The sequence below is a fragment of the Meriones unguiculatus genome, chromosome 14, assembly GCF_030254825.1.
Source record: "Meriones unguiculatus strain TT.TT164.6M chromosome 14, Bangor_MerUng_6.1, whole genome shotgun sequence".
Lineage (NCBI taxonomy): Eukaryota > Metazoa > Chordata > Mammalia > Rodentia > Muridae > Meriones > Meriones unguiculatus.
Window position 1 is genome coordinate 87,973,811 of NC_083361.1, and position 27,424 is coordinate 88,001,234.

The 27,424-nt window shown below is 40.5% G+C and overlaps 2 protein-coding genes across 3 annotated transcripts; one reads left to right on the forward strand and one right to left on the reverse strand.

Moving 5' to 3' along the window:
- The first annotated feature begins 7,411 nt into the window (after positions 1-7,411).
- On the forward strand, positions 7,412-8,375 carry LOC110566033 (olfactory receptor 51F2). Its single transcript, XM_021663814.2, is given in 2 exon segments — positions 7,412-7,768; positions 7,770-8,375. Coding segments are annotated over 2 exon segments (963 nt in total).
- A 269-nt stretch (positions 8,376-8,644) lies between these two features.
- On the reverse strand, positions 8,645-17,421 carry LOC110566026 (olfactory receptor 52R1). 2 transcript variants are annotated; one of them, XM_060366284.1, is made up of 2 exons: positions 16,504-17,418; positions 8,645-8,665 (listed from the first exon to the last, which is right to left on the reverse strand). In XM_060366284.1, exons 1-2 carry the CDS (start codon positions 17,416-17,418, stop codon positions 8,645-8,647), a joined length of 936 nt encoding a protein of 311 aa, XP_060222267.1. The 2 variants fall into 2 exon arrangements, with proteins under 2 accessions (XP_060222267.1, XP_060222268.1); XM_060366285.1 differs by lacking the exon at positions 8,645-8,665 and having other exon boundaries at positions 16,474-17,421.
- Between the last annotated feature and the right edge of the window lie 10,003 nt (positions 17,422-27,424).

Genomic DNA, 27,424 nt, shown 5'->3' on the forward strand with positions numbered 1-27,424 from the left:
ATTTTTTTAAATTTGTTTTTTATTAATTACAGTTTATTCACTTTGTATCCCAGCTGTAGCCCCTTCCCTCAACTCTTCCCAATTTTACCCTCCCTTCCTCTTCTCCTCCCATGCCCCTCCCTAAGTCCACTGATAGGGGAGGTCCTTCTTCCTTCACTCTGACCCTAGCCTATCAGGTCTCATCAGGACTGGCTGCATTGTTTTCCTCTGTTGTCTGGCAAGTCTGTACCCTAAGGGGGAGGAGATCAGAGAGCCTGTCACTGAGTTCACACCAGAGACAGCCCCTGCTCTCTTTACGGGGGACCCCTCTTGGATACCAAGTCTATGGGCTACATCTGAGTCAGGGTTTTAGGTCCTCTCTGTGCATTGTCCTTGGTTGGGGTATCAGTCTCTGCAGAACCCCCAGGGCTCAGTTTTTTTTTCTTTTTCTTTCTTTTTTCTTTTCTTTCTGTCTTTCTTTCTTTCTTTCTTTTTCTTTTTTTTTTGTCTCTTTTGGTCTCCTTTCAGAGCTCCTGTCCCCTCCAGTTCTATCTCCCCCTTCTTTCATAAGATTCCCTGCACTCTGCCTAAAGTTTGGCTATGTGTCTCAGCCTCTGCTTTGATACTTCGATCAGTAGGAGGTAATTTAATTGAGCGAGAACACCTTATCTGTGGTTATCCCACTGAAGAAAATGACGTCCCTTTTCCCAACAACGATTAATTTCCAATAACCTCTTGGGAAGGAATGAAGCCTCCTGAGCTCCTTTGCCATCTATGTTACAACTATATTGATAGAATGTTAAATCTTTTAAAAATTTTCTTTCTTTTTTAAGACTATAATATATTTACAGCATGTTGTTATAAAGAAAGAAAATCCTAATTGTTTGCTTTTAATTATGAAGACTCAGAAGCCAGATGCTGGAGTGAAAACTTGCTAACTCAGAGAGGAAGAGAAAGCACCCAGCTGACCTTCCTACTCTATGGATATCCTGGAAGATAAAAAGCCCTTCCTACTTAGCTTAAGTCCCAGAAAAAAGTCAGAAGCCCCTTCTTATTCTCCATGCTGTCTTAAATAGCCTTTTTCCAATGTCTCTTCCTTCTGCTCACTCCCTGTCAGTTGGTTGCTTGCTAAGCCTCTTGACCTAGAGTTAACTTCATTTAATCCTGGATTAAAGATGTGTGCTAGGGCTAAGTCACACCACAGGTACCTTTTTACAGTAAACAGAAAACTCTTGGGTTAAAGGTGTGTGTTGGGGCTAAGCCACACCAAACAAGAAACAGGTTTTTCCAGTTCAGAATTTTGGAGTTCACAATGGGATCAACCACCCTGCAACAATAGCATTTCTCCCTCACCCTCCCAAACCTCCCATCTACCCATATCCTCATTTGCTCTCTTTCATCAGCTCTCTTTCAAGTGCGTGGACTCTTTTCATTAATTGTTATTGTATACATAAGTATATTTACATGTACACACATGTTCCTATATATAACCTATTCAGCCTGTGTTAGTTACTTGTATTTTTTCAAGGCTGACACTGGGTATTGGATAACCGATTGGTGTGGTCTTCCCTGTGGAAAATGATTCCTCCAGCTCTCAGCATTGCCTACTTGCCTACAGCTCTTCAGTTGGGATAAGGCTTCATGGGGTTGACTCTGTACATGGAGGCATGGTAATCGTTCTCTGCTTAGCTCATGTTTAGGAGAATTTATGGGTATAGCTTCTGACACGCCCAGGAGACACAGCCTTACAGCCATCTCTGAGCCTTTGGCTCTTATAATCTTTCTGTCCCCTCTTCTCAAATGTTTCCTGAGCCTTAGGAATGGAAGTTAAATGTTTTGTTCATATATTCATTGGAACTAAGTCCAAATCATTTTTTGTTTGTTTGTTTGTTTGCTTCTTCTGTTTTTTTTTTATTCTTCTCTCACACACTACATCCCAGCCACAGTTTCCCCTCCATTTACTCCTCCCAGTTCCTCCCCACCCACCTCCCTCTCCACAGGTCTATTCCTCTTCTGTTTCCTTCAGCAAAGAGCTAGCCTTCCGGGGATATCAACCAAACATGGCCTAACGAAATGCAATAAGATTAGGCACAAACCTAATGTCAGGGGTGGACAAGGCAACCCACTAAGAGGAAAAGGGTCCCAAGGACAGTTGAAAAAGTGAGAGACACCCCCACTCTCACTGTTAGGAATTCCTAAAAAACATCAAGTTAACAACCATGACATATTTGCAAGGAACTAGCTTAGAACCACTCAGGCTCCAAGGTTGGTGACTCAATCTCTGTGAGCCCTCATGAGCCCTGCTTAGTTGATTCTGTGGGTCATATTCTCCAAGTGTGCTTGGCCTCTCTGGCTCCTACCATTCTTCCTACCCTTCTTCTGTGGGGTTCCCCCTGCTCTGAGCAGAGTGATACAATGCAGATCTACAATTTGGGCTCCCTCTACTTAATGTTTTGCTGTAGGTCTCTGCATATGCTCCCACCAGCTGCCAGAGTAAGCCTTTCTGAAAGGATTTAAGAATATAAAAGACATAACTACAAAAAGAAAAAAAATATAACCAAGAATGGAATTCAATAAGAGAAAAAAGTTCAATTATAAAATTGAAAATACAAATCACAGTGTGAATATTCATAAATAAAACTTCTGACAGAGAAATCTTCATGACCCATTCATAAAAAAGAAGACAACTTATTACAGGCAAGCAACGTGTTTAAGCATTTCACAAAGAGAGATAGGTGAATGACCAATTCAGAGGTGAAAATTTGCACAACACTGTTTATCATTAGAAAAATGAAAACAAACTACAATGAGAAGTCATTGTACGTCTGTCAATGTACATAAAAAATCTGTCAATCACAGATAAAGTTTATTTTTTTGTTTTCTCAAGAGACCACACACATTGTATCAAGAATAGAAAGGAATAAAGACCTGAGATAGAAGCATCCCTGGAAATTGTTTTATAAAACATTTTAAATAACTTATCTGAATATATTATGGCTCAACCTAATGAGTGGGCAAGACTTCTCAGTCTGTAGTCAGTAAGAGGGCTGATGGTGATGCCCACTACATAACCCTAAGTATTCAGGTAAAACTGTTGGAGCCATTCATCGTTATATTTTCAAACTAAGTATAAACACAACAGAGAAAATAATAGAAGGTTTGTACAAGCAACAATGAAGATAATTTATCTTTTATGTAGAGTTTTTTTTTTTTCCTGAAGGAAATTAGAATCTGGAGCAGGTGCTGGGGTGCGCAAGTAAGTGTGCGGTAGGTCACGTGATAAGCATGTCTGAGTGACGTGGACTCAGATGCTTCCCAATGTCACCACAGGAGGGAAGTTGACATGATACGTCACTGCAGTATGTTAGAGTCTTGCACACAGTCTGACTCAGAGCTGAAGATGTCAGAAACTCAGAACATAGGCCCAGGTACAGCCCGGAATCATCATTTTCATATTAAAAAGATATTGATATGCAAATCATGATTTTCAAGGATTTAATTTTTTTTATTAACAAATAGCCATGTCATTAGTGAGGTAACAAAGAAAGTTTAGCTTTTTTTTTTGTAGCTACAATTTGAGTTTCTAAGAAAAAAAAACACCAGTTTCAGAAAAACGTGGTCCAAAATACACTAAACAAAATTTAGATAACAGTGAGCAACAGCCATTTTAAGAGTTAGCTTTCTTCTCACTTCTGAATGGCTCAAGTCATTCTTTTTATGTCACATGGTGGATTCTTTTTTAGGTAGTATTCTACATTAAAAATGTTCTTCTCTTTTGAGAAGGCTATCCTTGGATTGAGTGTGCAACCAAGGATGAGCTCAGACTCCTACTTCTCCTAACTCTGTCTCCAAGTGGCTGGGAGTACAGATGGACAGAACTCGCTGAACTTCTCTGTCAACTGAGGTTTAATCGTAGTCCAGTCGGAAGCGAACCGCTTTTGAAACTTGAACAACTTAAACGCAAACGTGAGCAGTAGCTGAGAATGTGTGTCAGGTCGTATGCATTGCTGAGGAGGGCGCTGCGGTGCGGTAGTTCGCTTGAGTAAGAAAAGAAAAGGGAAAGAAGGTCCATGATGGCTCATTCTCCGAACTCTACGAAAACTATAATCTACAGATAATGGAAAAATAAAGGACATCTCTATTGAAACGTATTTTGAAGATAATGAAATGAGAGGCAGAAGCAAACAGGCATTTTGACCTGCTTCGTGCAGCGTGAGGAGCCTCCTAGGTAATTTTCCTCGTCACGCCTGGTTGGAGCCCCAGGGGCATTGGCTTGACGTCCATATGAGAGGGTCAGGGCTGTGAACTACCAGAGCAATCAGCGCCTACATGTGTCTGACCTGGCAGAAAGCGCGCTGGTCCTTTTGTTGGTAAAACACCAGGAGCAGGTGAGAGGCTAAGACCCTATGGCAAAGCCCATGAACCAGACGGCTGAAGTCTGACTGGAGGGGGGAGGAAGCAGAGTCAAGCACATGGGTGGGGCGGAAGGGCTTGGAGCAGAAGGACCAGGTCAGAAGACGGCCTGAGGGGCTGCTGGCATTAAGTACAACAGGAAGATGGCAGACGCGCGTCTTTCCGGGAGACGTCAAAGCTAGGGAAGGGAGAGAGGAGTATTTGAAAGTGGAGTCCTTTCTGTATCCTTCTTTTCTTTGTCAGGGAGAAAGCTCTCCGGCAGGTGTGGCTTTATGTCATTGTTGTCTTGTGTATAGATACATGTATTTGATGTTACGTCTTCCTGTGTCTAACTCCCTCACCCTCAATTAGTCACAATTTAGTTTATTGCAAATTGGTGAGTTATCTTCCCCATAGATGGACTTATTTGATGCTGACTTAGTTATTTGAGATTTGGTTTCATATTTTATTTCATTATTACTTGTAATTGAACTTGCTATATCAGTTTGATAATTGATGTTTCTTATCAAAATAGCTACTTCATATATATTATATATGCATGCATATGCTTTTATACATACCATTACATCATATTTAAGGGTATATTTATTTAACTATGTGTATTGTTTTATTGTCTTTTACATTATTTTTCTGAATTAGTTTTTTAAAGTTCACTTATATTAGCTTTGTCAATGAATTTATTTTAACTTTTTATCTTCTTGATTGTTTATTTTGCTTTTTATTTAATGTTTTTCTAGTTTTTTTATGTTGTCAACTTGAATAATCAACATTTCTTTCTAATGAATGTATAGTATTTAGATTATAATTTTCACTTAAATGCTGTATATAGTTTTCTTAGTATCATTCAGTTTAAAAGATCATTTTCTTAATACTTTTTCTGGTATGGATAAAATACTAATTAATAGTACAGTTGTCATTGCTTTGGGGCATTCCATCTCATACTAACATACTAGTATGAGAAAACAAGTTGTAATTATTTGTAAACTAATTTAATAGTTCATGTTAGATTGAATGAACATTGATAAGAGATACTGTATTCTGAGAAAGCTGAGGTAGATTTAGAAAGAAAGTTTGAGTAAAAGTGTTTTAACAATTGATTGGAAATGGTGTCAGTTAAATTAATAAAATAAACAGTAAAATTTCTAGAAGCTGGACCATTCCTTGAAAATAACAATATATAATTATATTATATATGATGTATTTATATGGTCATTAAAGTTATAAAGGGAAGCTATAGAATATGATAGAGTGATAGAGTCCATAAAGTTGATTTTTCTTTTACTTATGAGAAGCAACACAGCTTTTATTCAAATAAATTTTATTTTCATGTTTAGATTCTAGCAATTGACATTGGAATTTCAATATTTAATTGAAATTTGACATTCTGTAGATAAAGCAGAAGTTGAAAGTGGTCCAGGTACTCTTTAAAAAATGATTTGACAATAGGCAGATGATTGATACTAGAAAGAAATTTAGGTGAAGCCTTAAAATGGGTTTATCAGGAGAAAACAAAAGCAAAACAAAAAAGAAAGAAGGAATCTGCCATCTGGAAATAACTATAGAGACCAGTTTCCCAAGAGGAGGGGCCAGAAAATAGGAAGAACTGCCAGCAACAAACACTGAGGGTTTGACGGCCACTAAAGTGAGCCACTGGGGCATGAGCTTTTGTTCAAAGTGCAGCCTGGATGCCTTGGCGCGCAGGAAGCACTGATGCCAAGGTCACGTCCCAGAAAAATTAAGAAGCCCCACATGTACACAACTTACCTAGAATTATATTTGACATGTAATAACCTACACCTAATGAGCCATTTTCACTACCGTGTGTCTCTGGAAACTGTTTATCAGGAACTTTGTCATCCTGGATGGTAGATAGATTCCTCCTGTGTGTTTCTGACCTTTATAGAGTAGAAGGCATTAGTTTCAGATAAAGAAAGTCCAACTATTCTGTTGTCTAACTGTATACTTTTAGGCGAATTTCTTAGACCAGCTGTAAGAGAGCGGGAGGAGAGAAATTTTACTTCCTCGAACATTTATGACGATTGGATATAGATAAGAAAGCATTTGCATCTGCCACATTGTGTGTGTTCTGGGTACAACGCTTGTCTGGATTTTAGTAGTATCCTGTGCCATTATTTGTTAGAACACAGTCTTTATTATGTTAAAAGAACAGGATTTTTCTCCCTTCCTCCCTCTTTTTATCTTCCTCCTCCTTTCTTCTTCCCGATTTCCCTTGCTCTTTTCCTTTTTTCTTTCTCTATCTCTCCTTACATTCTTGCTTCCTCTCTCTCTCTCTCTCTCTCTCTCTCTCTCTCTCTTTCTTTTTTTCTTATTTTTTCTCAAATTGATGTTTTCCCTCGGGTCAGGTAGTGATTTGCCAAGGTAGTAGGGCAATTATTTAATGATTAAATTACTGAGATGTAATTGCTTTATATGTAAAATGCATGTGCTAATACCTAAATACTAGGATTAGGGTATTGATAGAATCATACACATTGAACAAATAAAATATGAGGAACACAAGGAGCTGTAAAAAATTGACTTGACAAGAGGCAGACTTACATGTCCCAGGACACTTTGCCAATGTCCTGAATATTTACCAAGAATGTTTAGTGGTCACATTGCTAAAAACAGACTTAGTTTTCTCAGTACCATGTACTAGACTCAAAAACTCAGTTTTAAAAATTTGAAAATGATATTTCTCATTGTATTATTTTCGTATTTACTGAGAAGTTTTATAGATAGGAGTGATTTTTTTTTTTTGAGGCTTTTTGTTACCCCTAAAGGAAAGGCTTGCTTGGAATGTTTAAGAAACTTAACTTGGAACAGGTAAATCTGTTTACTCAAAAACTGTGAAATGCCAAGAAGCTGGAAGAAAAGCCTACACGTCTAGGATATCAGAAAATATTAAAATTCTTTAAGCGTTAGCAGGATTAAGTGCTAGATTGATGTTTATATAACAAGGTATAGATGCATTGTTATGTTCAATGACCTGATTTTTCTTCTCTTCCCAGCTTCCACTATGCTCATCCTCAATAATACCAATTCCCAACCTCCGACCTTTCTTCTCACTGGTATACCAGGCCTGAGAGCAGCTCAGGTCTGGATCTCCATTCCCTTTTGTCTCCTGTACGTAGTAGCCCTCTCTGGGAACAGCATGATCCTGCTGGTGATCCTTCATGAGCAGAGCCTCCACGAGCCCATGTACTATTTCCTTTCCATGCTTTCAGTCACAGACCTGAGCTTGTCTCTGTGCACACTTTCCACTACCCTTGGTGTCCTCTGGTTTGAAGCTCGAGAGATCAACCTAAATGCTTGCATTGCCCAGATGTTCTTTCTCCATGGGTTTACTTTCATGGAGTCAGGAGTTCTGCTGGCCACGGCCTTGGATCGTGGCCTTGGATCGTTTTGTGGCCTTCTGTGCTGCACTAAGATATACCGCTATTCTTACCAATGCCAGGGTTGCTCAGATTGGCATAGTTGTGCTGATAAGGAACGTTGCTGTCATGTTGCCAGTCGTGCTCTTTGTCAAGAGGCTGTCCTTCTGCAGGTCTCTGGTTCTTTCGCATTCTTACTGCTACCATGTGGATCTCATTCAGCTCTCTTGTACAGACAACAGAATCAATAGCATTCTTGGTCTCTTTGCACTGTTCTCCACTACAGGGTTTGACTGCCCTTGCATCCTGCTCTCCTATGTATTGATCATCCGAGCTGTCCTCAGCATCGCTTCCTCAGAGGAGCGGCAGAAAGCCTTCAATACGTGCATATCCCACCTTAGTGCTGTCGCCATCTTCTACATCCCTCTCATCAGCTTGTCTCTTGTGCACCGCTATGGCCATTCAGCACCTGCCTTTGTCCACACCATCATGGCCAATGTCTTCCTGCTCATCCCTCCTGTGCTCAACCCTATAATCTACAGTGTGAAGACGAAGCAGATTCGGAAGGCTATTATCAGGGTTTTAAATCAGAAGCAGAGCCAAATCTAATAATGATCTCAGTGTAAAGCAACATTTGTGAATAAACAATTTCATAGAATGGGGTAATTTTACTCATAGTACCAAAGTTTCAGATGTCAAGGTATGGAAATTCTAGGTTGTATGATATTTGCTCACTCAGTTTCTGTGTCAGTAAATGCATATTAATCCCATTTTAAATTATTATTTCATTTTCAAGACAACATGAGTTGCTGTGGGTTAATAACTACTTATTTAATAAATGCTGTTTTTAATTTGTATAAAGTAATAATTCAGACTCTCTATTCAATGAAAAAGTCTAGCTTTAATGTGGGAAACCATAGATGAGTCAGTTGTTCTATTTTTAATAATACAGAAATATTTTAATGAGTTGTGCTGTTTTACACAAAAATTTTGGTTCTCTGACTGCTTTTGAAATTACTCTATTATTGGTGAAATGCTGAAATTCATACCAGCATCTTGAATTCAAGTCTAGTATGAGTGAATCTGTCTTTTTTTTGTTGTTGTTACATGCTAAAGAAACCACAGATATTAGGTAAAATCTGAGAGTTTTTCAGATGATAATTACATCAATCTCTTGTATGCTTAAGAAGTTGAAGAATAACCACAGTAGACAGGAAAAGTCATTAAGCTCACTATTAAATTATTATCCAGAAGTCTATTAATCACTTTCTTTCACAATTTTATAAAAAAGATGATGATTTATTTGGGTGCTCATTATCTTGAGAAATTACATCTGTGTGCAATAGTCATCAAAGGATTCAGATATTCTGTTGTCCAAAATGTGGCTGCATTTTTATATGGACAGATATGTTTGGGGAAAGTGTTTGATAATTTTTGTCTTCCAGGGGCATTGGCATTGAAGTTTGTGTCACATAGAGCAGAATCCACACCCAGTTAGAATATTGCGCTCGTGAATTAGGGACTGCAACTACCCATTTTGGGGAATGAGACTTACTTGGTTCCAGTCAATGCGAGCAGGCAGGTTTAGTTGTTACGTTCAGCAGAGAGTTTATTCTCTCCTGAGATATTAACAAAGTTGCCTTTCGCGCTCAGGCTTTGATAAGACCTGAGTGGTGACTGGCTTGGGTGCAATGCAGTTCGCCTGGAGAAGCAAGATCCTGTGAAAGATACAATGTTCAAGTTTGATTTTTGCATGTCCCTGAATGGGAACAAATAAATTTCTGATGGAAAGTAAGAAGGTGCTACTTACTGTCATGGAACATTAGAAGATTTAAATATCTGGAGGCTTATGTAATTAATAGTCAACAGTTTAGTGACTATTTCAGGAGTGAGATTTATACCACTTTTTCATTATTCTTTTTAAGTATTCCTACTTTATCAAGTTTTCTGACCCTGATAACAAGTCCATGTTTTCTTCCACAAAACTGGAAGAAAACACACAAGAGCCACAGTTGACATAAAAGTTTCTTGTCTTTTAGCTGAAACATGCCATGTCAATTACAAGCAAGAGTCTTCCTAATTTAGCCTGTTATTTCACATCAAAGATTATATTCAGCCTTCTGAACATGGGCATTAGAGTCTTAGTTACAAATTGCTTATAGTAGTGATAATGTAACTGCAGAATATGAATGGAAGAATACTCATGTCAAATCAAGGCTAACATGCTATGTTAGAACCCATGTCAAGGGCCAAATATGAAGCCAAAAACCATACAATAGTTTGATCAGATAGAGTTTATATAAAAAGTCATTAACATGCAAGCAAAGCTGTGAGAAATTTGGCTAACAAGAGTTAACCACAATTGTGCATAAAGTAGTAGGGCAGACACAAGGATGAGATGGAGCTACCAAGGAGAAGCATTCCTTTTGTTCTTCTATGCTTAAAAAATCATGGAGGTGTCTTTATTTTAGCACCTATAAAAAAGTCTGCCCTCCCTGTTGCCCGAAGGCCCTTCCATGTGAAGACGTTGCTGGGGAGAGGGCTCTGCTGTTCCTAGCAGCGTAGAGGCTCTCTACATGCGCATTCATCTGTGTCTCAGTGAGAGTCCATGACAGGCCACCTTCTCAGCTTGAGGCTGTGTGCTCCGCTGCCCAGATTCTTCTCAGCTTGAGGCTGTGTGCTCCGCTGTCCAGATTCTTCTCAGCTTGAGGCTGTGTGCTCCGCTGCCCAGATTCTTCTCAGCTTGAGGCTGTGTGCTCCGCTGTCCAGATTCTTCTCAGCTTGAGGCTGTGTGCTCCGCTGCCCAGATTCTTCTCAGCTTGAGGCTGTGTGCTCCGCTGTCCAGATTCTTCTCAGCTTGAGGCTGTGTGCTCCGCTGCCCAGATTCTTCTCAGTTTGAGGCTATGTGCTCCGCTGCCCAGATTCTTAGTCATATGAAGCTTTTAAGGTGCGTGTACCTACCTAGGGCAGAGTAGACATAGCAGAAACTGCCCCAGCCAGACTGTTGTTTGCCATGTGTGTGAGTTTTCCAGCTTTGCCACTGTTGTCACAGAGGAAGGGTGGAGAACAACCTCAGTGGGTCAGTGTTGAAATGACTTGTGCACTTCTGGGAGGGCCATAAAATGGAACAAAAACTTATCTTTTAACATCACACCAGTGAATTACAAAGAACCTAGGTTCTTTCACTACCATGCACTGACAAGAATTAGCACTTCACCAGATGGTAAAAGAAAAAAAAGTTACTGTGTCCAGTGACTGTGTTTCATCATCATAGAACAGACAGAAGAAATGTGAAATGAGTGCTGGCAAATCAAAACGTGCCAGACATTATAATGAATGGATATTGCCTAAGCTTGCATAACTGCATCTACATGTTTTTTATTTTTATTTTTTTTCTTTATTAATTACACTTTACTCACTTTGTATCCCCCCTGTGGTTCCCTCCCTCTTCCCAATCCCTCGCTTCCTCCACCCTCTGCATGCATGCCCCTCCCCAAGTCCATTGATAGGGGAGGACTTCTTTTCCTTCCTTCTGATCCTAGTCAATTAGGTCTCCTCAGGAGTGGCTGCGTTGTCTTCTTCTGTGGCCTGGTAATGCTGCTTCCCCCTCAGGGGGAGGTGATCAAAGAGCAGGCCAATCAGTTCATGTCAGAGATAGTACCTGTTCCTATTACAATGGAACCCACTCAGATACTGAACTGCCGTGGGCTACATTTGTGCAGGGATCTTAGGTTATCTCCATGCATAGTTCTTGGTTGGAATATCAGTCTCAGGAAAAACCCCTGTGCTCAGATGCACAAATTGTGGTATATCTACTCAATGGAATATTACTCAGCAATAAAAAACAAGGAAATCATGAAATTTGCAGGTAAATGGTGGGATCTGGAAAAGATCATCCTGAGTGAGCTATCGCAGTAGCAGAAAGATGCACATGGTATATACTCACTCATATAGACATATAATATAGGATAAACCTACTAAAATCTGTACACCTAAAGAAACTAATCAAGAGGAAAGACTCTTGCTAAAATGCCCAATTCCTATCCAGAAAGGCAAAGAGGATAGATATCAGAAGAAGGAGAAAAGAGGGAGCAAGTCAGGAGCCTGACACAGAGGACCTCTGAAAAGCTCTGCCCTGCAGACTATCAAAGCAGATGTTGAGACTTATGGCCAAACTTTGGGCAGAGTGCAGGGAATCTTAGGAAAGAAGTGGGAAACAGTAAGATCTGGAGAGGACAGGAACTCCACAAGGAGAGCAACAGAACCAAAAAATCTGAGCATCTGCATGTTTATCAAATATGCTTGATGATAGTCTACCTAGGAAATTATAAGAGAGAGTAATTTACCCATCAGACTTTATTTCTTCTTGGCCAAATTTTACCTCATAGCTCCCTAATTTTTTCCACACATCTGTATTTTGCATAAATGAGTACTAGGTAGTGATGCTAGATGGCTCATGCCCTTAGTGCTAGCTGGGAAAAACTCAGCAAGTGCACAGTGCTGATATACCATGAGGCATTTTCAAGTTCCCCTGCACTTGTCCGGCTGATGATTGTATGTGTATTAGTGTCTTTTATTGTTGCTTGACCAAACAGCTGTCAAGAATCAACTTGAAGATTTATTTGACTCATGGCCATGATGATAGCATCTATCAAGTAGAGGAGGCATGGTGGTAGAAGCATGGAGTAATTGGTTGTATCATGTCCACAGCCAGAAAGCAGAGAAAGATGAATGGTGAAGCTGAGCCACCGTCTCTCCTTTACTGACTCCAGCATCCCAGTCCATAAGATCTGGCTGTCCAGAGTTAGGACTGGACTTCCCTGCAAGTTATGGGAACGCTGTCACGGACACACTCAAAAGTAGAGCACATTAAAATTCCTCCTGTGTGTCATAAGTCTTAATGTAATCACGTCGTCAATTGAAATTAACCATAGCAATGTGGTTGATGCCACAGTGATTGTAAAATGATGCAGAACGGTTCATTATTGATGCTCTAAAAATAAATGATGAGAAGGTAAACTCAAAGCATGTAGGTTCACAGATCTGGTCATATCACCATGAGACATCTGAGTCATTATTCCCACTGTCATGGGAATTTATGCATGATCTTTTATATTGTTTTTGATATTGTCAATCTGATTTTTGTTGTTGTTTGAGACTTTCACAATGTATATGTGTGTTTTGATCAAATACACATTGTTTTTCCCCTCCAATCTCACCCTTAGTTTCCCTATTACTTGCCTTCTCAATCATATACGCTCTCTCTCTTTTTTCTTCTTAAGCCCACTGAGCCCATTTAGTGCTAAGACTATTGAGTGACTAAAGAACAATCCACTGGAGCAAGGGTAGCTTTTCAGGGCCCACATCCCTGAGGAACACTTACTCTTCCTTTCCTAGCAGACATCAATTGTCAATAGCTTCTTTATTCGTCGACTGAGAGACATCATGGTTGTTTCCAGATTCTGGTTATTATGAATGAAGCTGCTATGAACATAGTTGAGCAAGTGCTCTTGTGGCATGGTACATGGGCATCTTTTGGGTATATGACCAAGAGCAGCATATACCCAGTTTTCTGAGAAAACTTTAAATTGATTTCCAGAGAGGTCCTGCAAGTTTGTCTCTCACAAGCAATGGAGGAGGGTTCCCCTTTCTTCACATCCTCTCCCGCATGTGCTGTAACTTGAGTTTTTCATCTTAGCCATTCTGATCAGTGTAAGATCGAATCTCAGAGTCATTTTTATTTGTATTTTCCTGATGACTAAGGACATTAAGTATTTTTTAAAGTGCTTCCTGGCCACTTGATATTCTTCTGTTTAGCATTGTACTTCATTTTTAAATTGGATTATTTTGTTGGTTGGTGTTTAATTTCTTGAGTTCCCTTTGTATTTTGGATATTACCTCTTTGTCGGATATAGGGTTGGTGAATCTGTAGGCTGCTGTTTTGTCCTTTCAACAGTGACCTTTGCTTTACAGAAACGTTTCAGTTTCAAGAGGTTCCGTTTATTAATTGTAGATCTTAGAGCCTGAGATGTCGGAGTTCTGTTCAGGAAGTTGTCTCCGGTGCCAATGAGTTCAAGGCTCTTCCCCACTTTCCCTTCTCATAGATTTAGTGTACCTGGCTTTATGTTGAGGTCGTTGATCCACTGGGATTTGAGTTTTGTGCAAGGTGATAAGTATGAATCTATGTGCCTTTTTCTACATGTAGACATCTAGTTAGATAAGCACCATTCCCTCAACCTAAGAATGGATAAACTGTAGTACATTTACTCAATGGAATACTACTCAGATATTAAAAACAAGGACATCATGAAATTTGCAGGCAAATGGTGGAAACTAGAAAAGATCATCCTGAGTGGGGTAACCCAGAAACAAAAAGACAGACATGGCATATACTCACTTATAAGTGGATATTGGACATATAATATAGGACAAACATACTAAAATCTGTACACCTCAAGAACCTAAGCAAGAAGGAGCACCTTGGGTAAGATGATCAATTCTCACTCGGAAAGGCAAATGGAATGGACATTGAAAGAGGGAGAAAACAGGGAAAAGGACAGGAGCCTGCCACAGAGGGCCTGTGGAAGACTACCCAGCAGGGTATTGGAGCAGATGCTGAGACCATCTTTTGGCCATATTTTGGGCAGAGCACAGGGAATCTTATGAAAGAAGGGGGAGATAGACCTGGAGGGGACAGGAGCTCCACAAGAAGAGCAACAGACCCAATGACTGGCTCATTGAACTTCCCCTCTCTCCTAAGGGAGGAGCAGCCTTACTAAGCCCCAGAGAAAGACATTACAGCCATCCTGAAGATACCTGATAAGCTAGAGTCAGATGGAAGGAGAGGAGGACCTCCCCTGTCAGTGGACTCTGAAGCCAGCAGGGAGGAGGGAGGAGATGAGGGAGGGAGGGGAGGATTGGGAGGAAAAGAGGAAGAGGGCTACAGCTGACATACAAATGTATGTATAAAATTATTTAAAAAATATTTAAAGAAAAGAAAGGAAGGAAGGAAGGAAGAAAAGAAAGAAAGACCAAAAAAAAAAAAAAACAAAAACGAAAGAAGAGCAACAGAACCAAGAAATTTGGACCCAGGGGTCCTTTCTGAGACCGATACTCCAACCAAGGACCATCCAGGAAGATAACCTAGAACCCATGCACAGATGTAGCCCATGGAAGCTCAGTGTCCAGGTGTGTTCCCTAGTAAGGGGAACAGGGACTGTCTCTGACATGAACTCAGTGGCTGGCTCTTTGATCACTCCCTCCTGAGTGGGGAGCAGCCTTACCAGGCCACAGAGGAGGACAATGCAGCCAGTCCTGATATGACCTGATAGGCCAGGGTCATGTGCAAGGGAAGGAGGACCGCCCCTATCATTGGACATGGGGAGGGTCATGGGAGGAGCAGAGGGTGGAAGGGTGAGATTGGAAGGGGACAAAGAGGTAACGAGTTACAGCTAGGATACAAAATGAATAAATTGTAATTAATTTCAAAAAGATGATAATTCTGAAAGAAATTACCATTTAATTGTGTGATCAGAATTTTATAGATTTTCCATTCAGCTAAAACATTAGAATGTATTTTCCTTATGACACAATTCTTCCTCTTTATTTTCCAAAGAATCTGTCCTTCATTTTGAATTTTTTTTTCTCAGAGATTCAGTGGATTTTAGATATGAAAAACCAAGTCTTTAGTTCACTTAAAATTCATTGCTAAGGTTAAGAAGTTGAGATTTGGTAACAATGTTGTCTGAATGTTTGTAAACTGTTGTACATATTAATTTATTATGTTATCCCTGACCTCAAGAACTGTTAAATTCTTTTCCATACTCTTTGGCACCAATATCTTTTGCATATGTTTGTTGATATTTTAATTACTTTCCTCTCACACTAACATCCTGATCTATCATTTAAAGCTAATTATTAAAATTTAGTGTTGAAATGTCATGTTGTTCTGCAAACTGAAACATCTTAACCAAACAAAACAAAACATAGCATTTTAGAAGAATAAATTTAGAAATCTATGATACATACCTCCTGTGGCCAGTAATAACACTACCTAGCATTTATCAAAGCTTCTTCTGTAATATGTTCTCAGTTTCTGAAATGCCTTCAAGACTTATAGGTTGTTTTTTTTTTGTTGTTGTTAATTGTTGTTTTTAATGTTATATATTGACTAGTTTCACATTTTCATGTAATTGTGATGAGCTAGTTCAATGACACACAACAGTCACCTGCTCCATGTTTTAAATTTAAAGGGTTTTTTGTTTTATTGATATAAATAATGAATTTATGTAAGCCTTTTAGACACACTTTAGTTTTGAAAAGTCTGTTTCTATACTGAGATTCCAAAATGGGGAAAATATATTAAGCGTTATCTGTTTGAGGCACAGTTTTCATCTCTGTTTCAAACTATATTTCAAATTATACTTCTACCAAGATTTAAAAATAATGTTTTTATGTTAATAATCCATAGAAGAAGGCATTCTTTTAAAGCATTTAGTGCTTTAACACTGGGAAATATTTTATTTGTTTTTCTTATGATGACAAGAACAGGTTAAGTAAACATGTCTTATTTACAAAAGGTCTCAAATCTCTCATTCTGGGTAATTTGAAAGTTGCTCCACTTCTCCGGAAGGGATTCCAGATACCTTGAAAAAGTGTACTGATCTGTGAAAGTTTGTTGATTATGTCCTATGATCAATGACCTGGCTCAAGGGTCTTTTTTCCAGAATCCTCGGACAACCCTGTCCCTGATCTGTTTGGTTCTAACTCCATATATGATGGGGTTGAGCATGGGAGGAACCAGCAGATAGACATTAGCAAACATGATGTGCACAACTCGGGGCACATGGTGGCCAAAGCGGTGAGTAAGGAAGGTGAAAAGGGCCGGGATATAGAAAGCCAAGATAACACAGACATGGGAAGCACACGTCCCAAAAGCTTTGAGGCGGGCTTCGCCCGAGGGCAACCTCAGCACGGCTCTCAGAATCATCACATAAGATACACTGATGACAATTATATCAAAGCCAACCACAGAAAATGCCACGAAGAGCCCATATCCACGGTTGACTCTGGTATCCGCACACACCAGCTTGAGCACAGCCATGTGCTCACAGTAGGACTGGGGAATGACATTGTTGGGGCAGAAGGGCATCCTGGAGATCATGAAGCAGAAGGGGCTCACCCACAGCAGCCCTCTCACCATGACAGCTGCCCCCAGCTTGATGACTACAGCTGTGGTCAGGATGCTGGAATGTCGGAGGGGAGAGCAGATAGCCACGTAGCGGTCCAAGGCCATGGCCATGAGCACCCCAGACTCCACAGAAGAAAAGGCATGTATGAAGAACACCTGGATGAGGCAGGCGTGGTATTCAATCTCATGATCGTGAAACCAGAGTATGGCCAGCATTTTAGGCTGTGTGGAAGAGGACAGGACCAGGTCAGTGATAGCCAGTAAGGCCAGGAAGAGGTACATGGGCTCATGCAGGGTGTGGTCAATTCGGATTATGTGTAGGATGGTGATATTTCCAGTCACAGCCACAACATACATGACACAGAATGGAAAGGAAACCCAAAACTGATAGTTCTCCATCCCTGGGATTCCAAGCAAGATGAAGAACAGAGGATGGGAAGAGCTGTTACTTGAAGACACCATGAGAGAATGGTTACTGTGTTCTCAGCCGTGAAGATAATGTATTCTCTGTAGATGGTGACAATGGAATGAATGTTATTGATTTATAAATCCTTTGAATGATTCTATTGGAGTTTACTCAAAAAGTTAACTGCATTAGTACAAACAGATTTACAGCAAGAAGTTGTGCAGCTCACTACTTTTATTCACATGTTGATCCAGAGAAGTTTGAATACACTAATTGTAATTGTAATTATGCTTTCACAGTTAGTATCTTTCAGGACAGTGAATTATATTAATGGAAATATATCTTGACCAATAACGCTATAGTCAGCCCCATATTTCTATTATTTATAACAAAAGGGGATCATTCAGCCTTGTCCATATGACCTCATCCCTCTGAAGGAGGCGCGCTGCTTAAAGGATTTGGTTTACAGGTGACGACTTAATGCCCACTGTAAAGGAGGCCTGAAGAAGTTTTGGGGTAGAGCAGAACTGAACCTACACCTGCAACGCAACACCCTCCCTTCACCGTGTGCATCCCAGCGACTGGAAGGCAGCAATGAAAAACCATTTCTGGCTCTGTGAGCAGCATAGCCTCCCTTGCAGCTCGTTACGTTAACCTTGAATACAGAGCAGCCTTACTCAGCCATCAATGCATGTGTGTGTCGATGCATTCCAATAACAATGTTTCGTAAAGGCTACAAGCTGCAGGTTAGCAGCCCTGTTCTTTATGATGAGTCAGCCTGGAACCCTGCTCTATCTCTGTCACCTCTGTACCCCACACAGAGTAGGACTTTAACAAGTATTTGCCAAAGGGAATGACCAAAGAACCCTGTTATTCAGGAGCAACAGATGTATTCACCAGTTAGCAGCACCCTAAACGTCTCACTGTACCTCTCTTAACCTTGTTTTGAGTCATACCCACAAGGCAGGTTGTTTTTATCTTTCTAGAACTTGCCTCACAATCGTGTTTGTTGGGGAGAAGGACCCTCTGCTCGCTGTGTGCATGGCTAGCTTTGCTATGACTCTTTTGTGGAGCACAGCGTTCCTCAGAGGGAGCCGTACGGGGCTCTCACCTGCTTTTCCCTCAGCATCTTTCCTCTGCTTAGTTTCAGTTAGATTGTGTCTTATTACTTCGGAAGCTTTAGTTATCATCCTTCTATAAAAACCAAATCCTATCCTGGAAGGAAAGTAGTTTGAACCCATCCCTGTTGTCAAAGCATTTTTTTTTTTTTTTTTTTTTAGGAACGAAAAAATACATCAATTTAACAAATACATTAAAGTCTAAATGCTGCCTCAAATTTTTTCCAGGTTCACAAATGTTCTAACCTCCTTCTAATTTTCCCCAGATTTATTGTGGTTTGATAGCAATGGGTCTCAGAATTTGTAATGTACGTTCTAAGTCAGAGATTTTATTGTATGAAGACTTGATAGCTACAGGTTCGCTTAAAACAAATCTTGCTACTTAACACATGGTGAGAATTCATAAAAACATATCATCCTTGGACTCAGGGGTGTGTGCTTTATTTTTTTTCTATGTCTCATCTTCTCAAGTCTTAAGAGTTCTGTTTGATCCAGGTTTTCTCCTCATCAATTTTTGGTATATGTCACTGTTAGCTCATTGGTACCTAACTACTGAGCCTCCCAGATGCCCAGAGAAGCTTCCTGTGACATCTTCCTTTTTTGGTGAAGACAATTGAAAAGGTGTTTGCTAAAAGTACAACTTTCTACTGTTCAAGGGAATCTCTAAGTACCTGTGAAAGGATTGCTGCCTTATCAAAGTTTGCATTTCAGAGCACAAAATGATCTGTTTCTAGCTTATTCAAACCCATTTATCTTCATTTTACGGTGAGAACAAAAATGTCAGAATCATTAAATGATTTATTTACTTCCTATCACCTACAAAACTGTGTGTCAGAGAGCTGCCCCCTCTACAACCAGAGCTTCCAGAACATGCTGCTGCCCTCACTAGCAACGAGTTATAGGAATTCCCATCCCGGTTGGGTGAAGTAGAGACCGTTACCTCATAGTAATAAAGGCTGGTTACACAATGGATTTGTTCAGTTGTGTACTGAGTTGGGGACACATGAACATTTCCACCATGACCCACGCCCCTTCGCTGGACTGCGTCTGTGCACCGAGCTCTGGCTTGTGCTACGGGCTTCTCTGAGATGCCATTTCTTCTTAACATCTGTCTCAATCTTGGAGGCTTGATGCAGGTGTTACTTGCTCTGTACATCTCTGCAGTTTGGTAATTCAGTCTCTTCTACTTTCAGCTCCCCATGAACAATCTCTGAAAACTCATTTGTCTGTCTCATCTCTTTTGCATATAAATAACCCCCAACAATAGACCATGACAGAAAAGACTGGTTTTCTGTTCTCTTTTCCTATCTCAGAATCAGATTTTCTTCCACGGATATCATAGAATAACAAAGCCAAACAAGGACCTGAGTGTAAGTGGGAATCATTGCCAGGTGCCTCTTTTTCTTTCCCATGCTACGTTCTCTGGGCATTATGGAATCCATTGCCTTCACTGTTTTCCCCACCAGACTTAAGAACCAAAGACAAAATCAAAGACATGTCATGGGTAGTAAATAGGAATTTAACCAATATCTGGTTGATGAAGTTCAATGTGAGATTTTCAGTATGGAAACACAGTTTACCAAGTTAATATTAGCTTTGAGGATCAAAATATGCATTTTCTAATCTGAAAGAAAAGGGAAAAATAGAATTTCCCTTTGACAATCCCCTGTTCTTCTCTAAGTTGTTATTAAATATATTCTTTTATTTTTTTCAAATATGCTAGAATTCTTCCCTTCATAATGTGTTCTGGTGGAACTGAGTCATTTACTTTGGGAACATTATGACTAGTATGATCACACTTTGGGTTTCTGACTCGGTTTTCTAATTCTCCACATAAAATCTAGCTTTTAAAAATTGTACAGAATTTGGCTGAGGAAATTTAATTACAAGGGCTATGGCTTCAAGCTAAGTATAGCCTGGCTTTTATCAGTGAATGTGGGTTTGCATCCAAGGACCTGCTACCTCTGTTGTATATCCTTTACTCAATCTGTAAGGGAAATACTAGTGTCCAGCACTCAAAAATGCAGCTGAAGTTATTTAAGAGGTAATAGAGAAAAATGGACAAGATCTTATTACTGAATGGTTTCAGAACAAACTGAAGCTTTGTTCTCTCATGTTAAAGCACCAGATCTGCTTGTAAAGTGTTAATAACTGAGCATGTTAGGTCCATGCTTAACCTCCTCTCTGGAGGGCTGTGTCTGGAGTAGTCTTCCTACCTTTCTAGGTCTCAGTGGAAGGCACAGTGGAAATCATTATTCTCGCTTGCCATCACAGAGTGCTGTTAAGTGCTTACAGAACTCAGGATGCCAGGGAAGTACAGTTCATAGCTTCGCCTGCTGGCTTCCTGGCGGCTCTGAGTCTGGCTGCTCTTGGGAAAGGGCATATATGCCTCTGGCACAGAAAATCTCTTACCTGGAGGACTTCTCTTTTATAACTAAGCTGAGCCTGACTACAAGTAGTTCTAACAAGCCCCTGGGATTCAGCTTGGCAGAGACCTTAAATGAGGGACTATTTAAAGGAATATGCCTTTCCTTTCCTTTCCCTTGATAATTCTCTCTCACTCCTAAGGTCCATTGTTGCATTCTCATTGGTTTCCTCTGAGGCTGGGATATGCAGCTGCAGGTGTTAACTCCTAACTTTTACTTTCTCCTCTGCGCAAGCGAATGTAAAGGCTGGATAGCTGAATGCATGTGCAAGAGTGTGGCAGGATTGTAAGCGTGTGAGCAACTGTGTGCGTGCATTGTATAATTAATCTGAGGGGGTACTTACAGTCTGTGCAATTGTAAAGTTTGTTGGTATTTAATATATGTTGACATGTTCCTGTGAGGTTGGGGTATAAATATGTATAAACGGTTTGGATTTAAATATGTGTATGCACATATACACACATATATGCTTATGTGCAAGTGCATGAATGATTTTGTTTTATGATACATAGTTAGTGTGATCACATCACGTTTGATTTAATGGTTATGGAAGACATGTACTTTGTGAATGCGTGGGCCTCGCTGACAGTGTGGGCTAGCATGTCTGTGATAAACACACGGATGAGTGAGTATTGTGTCTCTAGGCAATCTCTCAGTGCCTCATTGTACCCTGTCGTGGTGTGATTCCAAGGCCTATCTTTTTAAAAACTGTTTTTATTTTTTTCGCAATTTATTCATTATGTACGCAGTTGGAAGCCCCCTCTCTCAACTCCTCCTAATCCCATCCTTCCTCCCTCTTCCCTTCTTTCCCTAGACCACTGAAAGGGGGAGTTCTCCACTTTTGCCATCTGCCCATAGATTGTTAAGTCTCACCAGGTTTGCCTGGATCCTCTTCCTGAGTGGCCTGGCAAGACTGCATCTCCAGGAGCAAGTGGTCAAAGAGCAGGCAATAGAGTCCATGGCAGAGGCAGCACTGGATCCCCTTACTCAGGAACTCACATGGAGACTGAACTGCCAATTGGCTATATCTAAGCAGGAGTCTAGGTCTTCTGTGTTCGTGGTCCTTGGTTGGTGAATCAATCTCTGCAAGAACCCTTGGGCTCAGGCATTTTAGCTTTGTTGGTCTTCTTGTGGGGCTCCTGTCCCATCCATGTCAAGACCTCTCTCTTAGGTGGGCTGATAATCCAGAGAAAAATGAATTTCAGCAGAAATTCTGCCAGTCATTTCTGAGCCTTGCTAATGCTGGAAGGCTTTCTTCTCTCAACACTAACATCCCAAACCTACACAGGCTTTCTCTCTCCAGAGCCTTATTGGAGTCTTGCCTGTTACATATTTAAAAAATTTTAAAACTATTATTATTATTATTCTCTCATACAATGTATCCCCACCGCGGTTTCCCCTGCATTCTGTCCTCCTCTTCCCCTCTTCTCTTTACTCCTCAGGGTTCTCTTTAGAGAAGAGCAGACGGCTTAGAGTTATCAACCGAACAAAGTATAAAAAGTAGCAGTAAGATGAGGCATAAACCCTCATGAAGGCTGAGGGAGGCAACACAGTAAGAGGAAAAAAAGTCCCAAGGGCAGGTGAAGGAGCCAGGGACACCTCCACTTTGAATGTTGGGAGTCTCAAAAAACATAACAAAAGAAACAAAACAAAACAAAACGCCCGGCTGAACTACAACATATTTGCAGAGGACGCGGCGCAGCCCCAAGCAGGCTCCGTGGCGACTGCTTCTGGCTCCGTGAGCCCCTGCGAGCCCCGCTTAGGTTACTCTGTGGGCCGTATTCTCCCTGTGTTCTCTGGTTCCCTGGCTTCTACATCGTTCCTCCCGTTCTTCCTCAGGGTCCCCGAGCTCTGAGGGGTGGGGCCGATGGAGATTTTCAATTCTCTCTCTCTCTCTCTCTCTCTCTCTCTCTCTCTCTCTCTCTCTCTCTCTCTCTCTCTCTCTTTCTCTCTCTGTGCCTAAGGTTTGGCTGTGGGTCTGTGCATCTACTCCCGTCGGCTACTCTCTGATGACGATTGGGCTACGCAATGATCAACGAATACAGCAGAATATCATTAGGAATCATTTTATTGGTTCTTTTTTATCCTGGGTCACTGGGCTATCCAGCCTCTGGTTCTGGCCATCCAGGCAGTGTTGGGCATGGACTCCCTTTGTGACATGAGCCTCAAATTAGATCAGTCGCTGCTTGGCGATTCCTACAAGTTCCGAGCCTTCATTGCTCTCTCACATCTCGCGTGCAGCATCCTCTTCATTTCTGTCAGGAAATCCTGAATTTACTAGTAAGACTGAGTGTATATGAAACCGTTGTGCTTTAAATATGATTATTTATTCCTTGACAGATATATGTACAGGATACAGTATACTTTGATCACACTCATTTCTCTCCTCAGCCCCTCCTCCAGGTTCTCCCTGACTTCCCTACTCACATTCTCCCATTTGCTCTCTTAAAAACAAAACAAAGCGAAATAAAGCATGGAGTCAAAATGTGCCAGTATACAAAATTTAATTACAAAGCACATATAAGTTAACTGCATGTAAGGATATCAGTAATGCCAGGAATTGGTAAGACTCGTTAGTCATCTTAGAATCCATGCCAAATGTGGTCTCAGAGCAGCAAAACCATCAGAACCCAGAACTCAGCCCTGGGTCTACAGCTGGTGAAACCAAATTTTCTCTGCAAGAAGATACATTTGTATGGTCCTAAGATATACCAAAAATTTGGTTATCTTTATGAGCACATGGTCACATTAATCAGGGAGATATTGAAGAAAGCTGTGAGCAGACAAATGAAATAAAATTTAAATTTTAAAGAATACATAAATAGTTTCTGTAAAGCAAAGGACACTGTCATCAGAACAAAACAGCAGCCTACAGACTGGGAAAGGATCTTCACCAGCCCTATATCTGACAGAAGCTAATATCCAGAATATATAAAGAACTCAAGAAGTTAAACAGCAACGAATCAAGTAATCGGATTAAAAAATGGGGTAGAGAGGTAAATGAAGAATTCTCAATAGAGGAATATAGAATGGCAGAGAAACACTTAAAGAAATGCTCAACATCCTTAGTCATCAGGGAAATGCAAATCAAAATGACCCTGAGATTTTGCCTTACACCCATCAGAATGGCTAAGATCAAAAACTCAAGTGACAATACATGCTGGAGAGGATGTGGAGAAAGGGGAACCCTCCTCCACAGCTGGTGGGAATGTAAACTCATACAACCACTTTGGAAATCAATCTGGTGCTTTCTCAGACAATTAGGAATAGTGATTCCTCAAGATCCAGCTATACCTCTCCTAGGCATATATCCAAAAGATGCTCAAGTACACAACAAGGACATGTTTCAACCATGTTTGTAGCAGCTTTATTTGTAATAGCCAGAACCTGGAAACAACCCAAATGTCCCTCAATGGAGGAATGGATACAGAAATTGTGGTACATTTACAACAATGGAATACTACTCAGCAATCAAAAACAAGGAAATCATGAAAATTGCAGGCAAATGGTGGGATCCAGAAAAGATCATCCTGAGTGAGGTATCTCAGAAGCAGAAAGACACACACAGTATATACTCACTTATAAGTGGATATTAGAAATATGATATAGAATAAACATACTAAAATCTGTACACCTAAAGAAGCTAAGCAAGAAGGAGGACCCTTGGTAAGATGATCAATTCTCACTCAGAAAAGCGAATGAGATGGACATCTGAAGAGGAAGAAAACAGGGAACAGGGCAGGAACCTACCACAGAAAGACTCTGAAAGACTCTACCCTACAGGATATCAAAGCAGATTCTGAGACTCATAGCCAAACTTTGGGCAGAGTGCAGGGAATCTTATGGAAGAAGGGGGAGATAGAAAGACCTGGAGGGGACAGGAGCTCCACAAGGAGAGAAAAAAATATCTGTGCCTAGGGATCTTTTCTGAGACGATACTCAAACTAAGGACCATGCATGGAGATAACCTAGAACCCCTGCACAGATGTAGCCCATGGCAGCTCAGTATCCAAGTGGGTACCATAGTAATGGGAACAGGGATTGTCTCTGACATGAACTCAGTGGCTGGCTCTTTGATCACCTCCCCCTGAGGGAGGGAGCAGCCTTACCAGGCCACAGAGGAAGACAATGCAGCCAGTCCTGATAAGACCTAATAGACTAGCATCAGATGGAAGGGAAGGAGGACCTCCCCTATCAGTGGACTGGGGAAGATGCAAAGGTGGAGAAGAGGGAAGGATGGTGGCACTAGGAGGAGCTGAGGGAGAGGACTAGAGTTGGGATACAAAGCGAATAAACTGTAATAAAAAGGATACATAAATAGTATTCCAGAAATCTACGATCAAAATTGAACAGAGATTTGTTGTAGCTATGGACAACTGTATCAGTGTAAAAGGAAAATATCAGTTTTCTTTCTTTCTTCCTTTTTTTATGTCCTGGTTATGTCTCTCCCAGTGATTTCATAACACAGGATGATGTGGCCTCCTTTACTCTAGTCATAAAATATATCCTGTGCTTAAATGTCTAACTGCACCTCAGTGATAATTTAATTGCTCTTAAAATGTGAATAACCAAGGTAAAATCAAATATGAAAACATTATTATAAGGTTGTATGCCAATGGATACATCTTCTCTGAGGAAACATTATGCTATATTTGACTGAGTGATGAAGGAGGAAGAAGGGAACCGCAGCTGTTCATGAGCACGCTGGGTACTCCGCATAGTACAAAGTGGAAACTGAATGCAAAGGAGGAAAAAAGTTACGTCTGTTGTCAGGGGCCATCAGGGAAATGACAAAGCAGATGCATTTTCCTACAAGTGAGGACTGCTGGAGCTGTGCAGAAAGAGCCCTTTACACCGGAAGGTGGAATATACATTAGTATAATCCTGTGGAAAATTCTGTGGAGACCGCCCTATCTATAATCTATCATAAACTCAATTGTGTATACGGCTGGGTAGTCAAAGAAAGCAGCATCACTGTAGTGCAGAGCTTTGCCTTCTCATTTTTATTGCAGGACTGTTTCTAACAACAAAATATGCCCTGTGGGTATTAATATTTATTATTGATTTTTCTTTTAGTTAAGCAGTGGTTATTTCTAATCCAACTCTATGTTCAAATCACCACACAGAGACTTGGATTTATTTAGTGAACTTAGAGCACAATGTTGGGCAATGATCACTCCATCCTAAACTTCCAAGCCTGCATAGATTTTACCCATTATACTTGTTTTTAGTCATAACTTATGTCTGGTTCATCTCTCCACGTGGTTCCAAGACCTCTCCTGCTGATTCTCCGCTCTCCTCCCTTCACTTCCTTCTCTTCCCACCCATCCCCGGACAGGGATATACCACCCCATTCTCTCCTTTGTACAATGTCGTGGCTTGTTGTTTTAATTAACAACACAGAGAACAAATGGTGGCGTGTTTACACAAACTTGAGACAGGTGATGCTTAGAATAAGCAACAGAATACAACATCCAATTGAAACCAGAGAGTAGGGGAGAGAAATCAGCATTTGAATGAACAAGGGTAAATTGTATACATTCCCAAATAACGTTATACCAACAAATATGGCATTAACTGAGGTGTCTATCAACACATGAATGAATGAAGAGAATATGGCCTATGTGACAAGGTAATATAAAGTCACAGAGTCCTATCCCATCTTGGAACTAAAATGAATGAACTGGAGACTTTCCATTGGGTGAAATGAAAGAGACACCGAAAGACAAACATCACATTTTCTTCTCATACAAAGAAGCCAAATGATGTCATGTTGGCTGTACAAGAGATTTAGAAGGAAGGAAGATAAGAGAGGATAAATAAAAGGCAGGGTGTTGGATAATAGGCAACAAAACACAACTAGATGCAAAGATTAGGTTCTGGTATTCCACACTACAGAACAATGGTTACAGTGTACTTTTAAACATTTCATGAAAATGTGTAATAGAGAAGCCTGAAGGTTCAAAACAGAAAGCATAAGGAAAAGAAAATGCCCATGACCTTCCTTAGCATAAGCTATATGTACATTAAAATATCACACCAATCCCTGCTAATGTGCGGATTAAGGCATGTTAATTTTTGAAAACTATTATAAAGTCAATAAGAGAATTAAGAGGAAGATAATGAAATATTATTTTAACCTGCTTCAGGCTAGTGTGTGGAGCCTCTTGGGAATTTTTAGCTGATACCTGCTGTAGACTCCCAAGAGCTCGTGGCCCCAATGAACGTTATCTGGCGGGTTCTTTATACAGGGACTGTACCATAAGCTACCCATCACAGCGCTGGCTTGGCACCTCTTATAGTGAGAGCCAGGTAAGATGCTAGGACGAAACTGAGGCTGTTGAGAGCTGAGGCAAAACGCACATGTAGAGAAGGTAGCACTTAGCGATGAGAAATTAGAGGCAAAGGGCAGAAGTATTGGAAAGAGAGGGTTGGAATAAGTGACAGAAATCAAAGGTTGTGGTAAGTGAGAGATTTGTATGGAATTTGCAAGCAAATATCTGTTTACAGGAGAAAAC

Excerpts from the sequence above, each read along its gene's own strand:
- LOC110566026 (XM_060366285.1), bottom strand. The coding sequence starts at position 17,418 with ATGGTGTCTTCAAGTAACAGCTCTTCCCATCCTCTGTTCTTCATCTTG.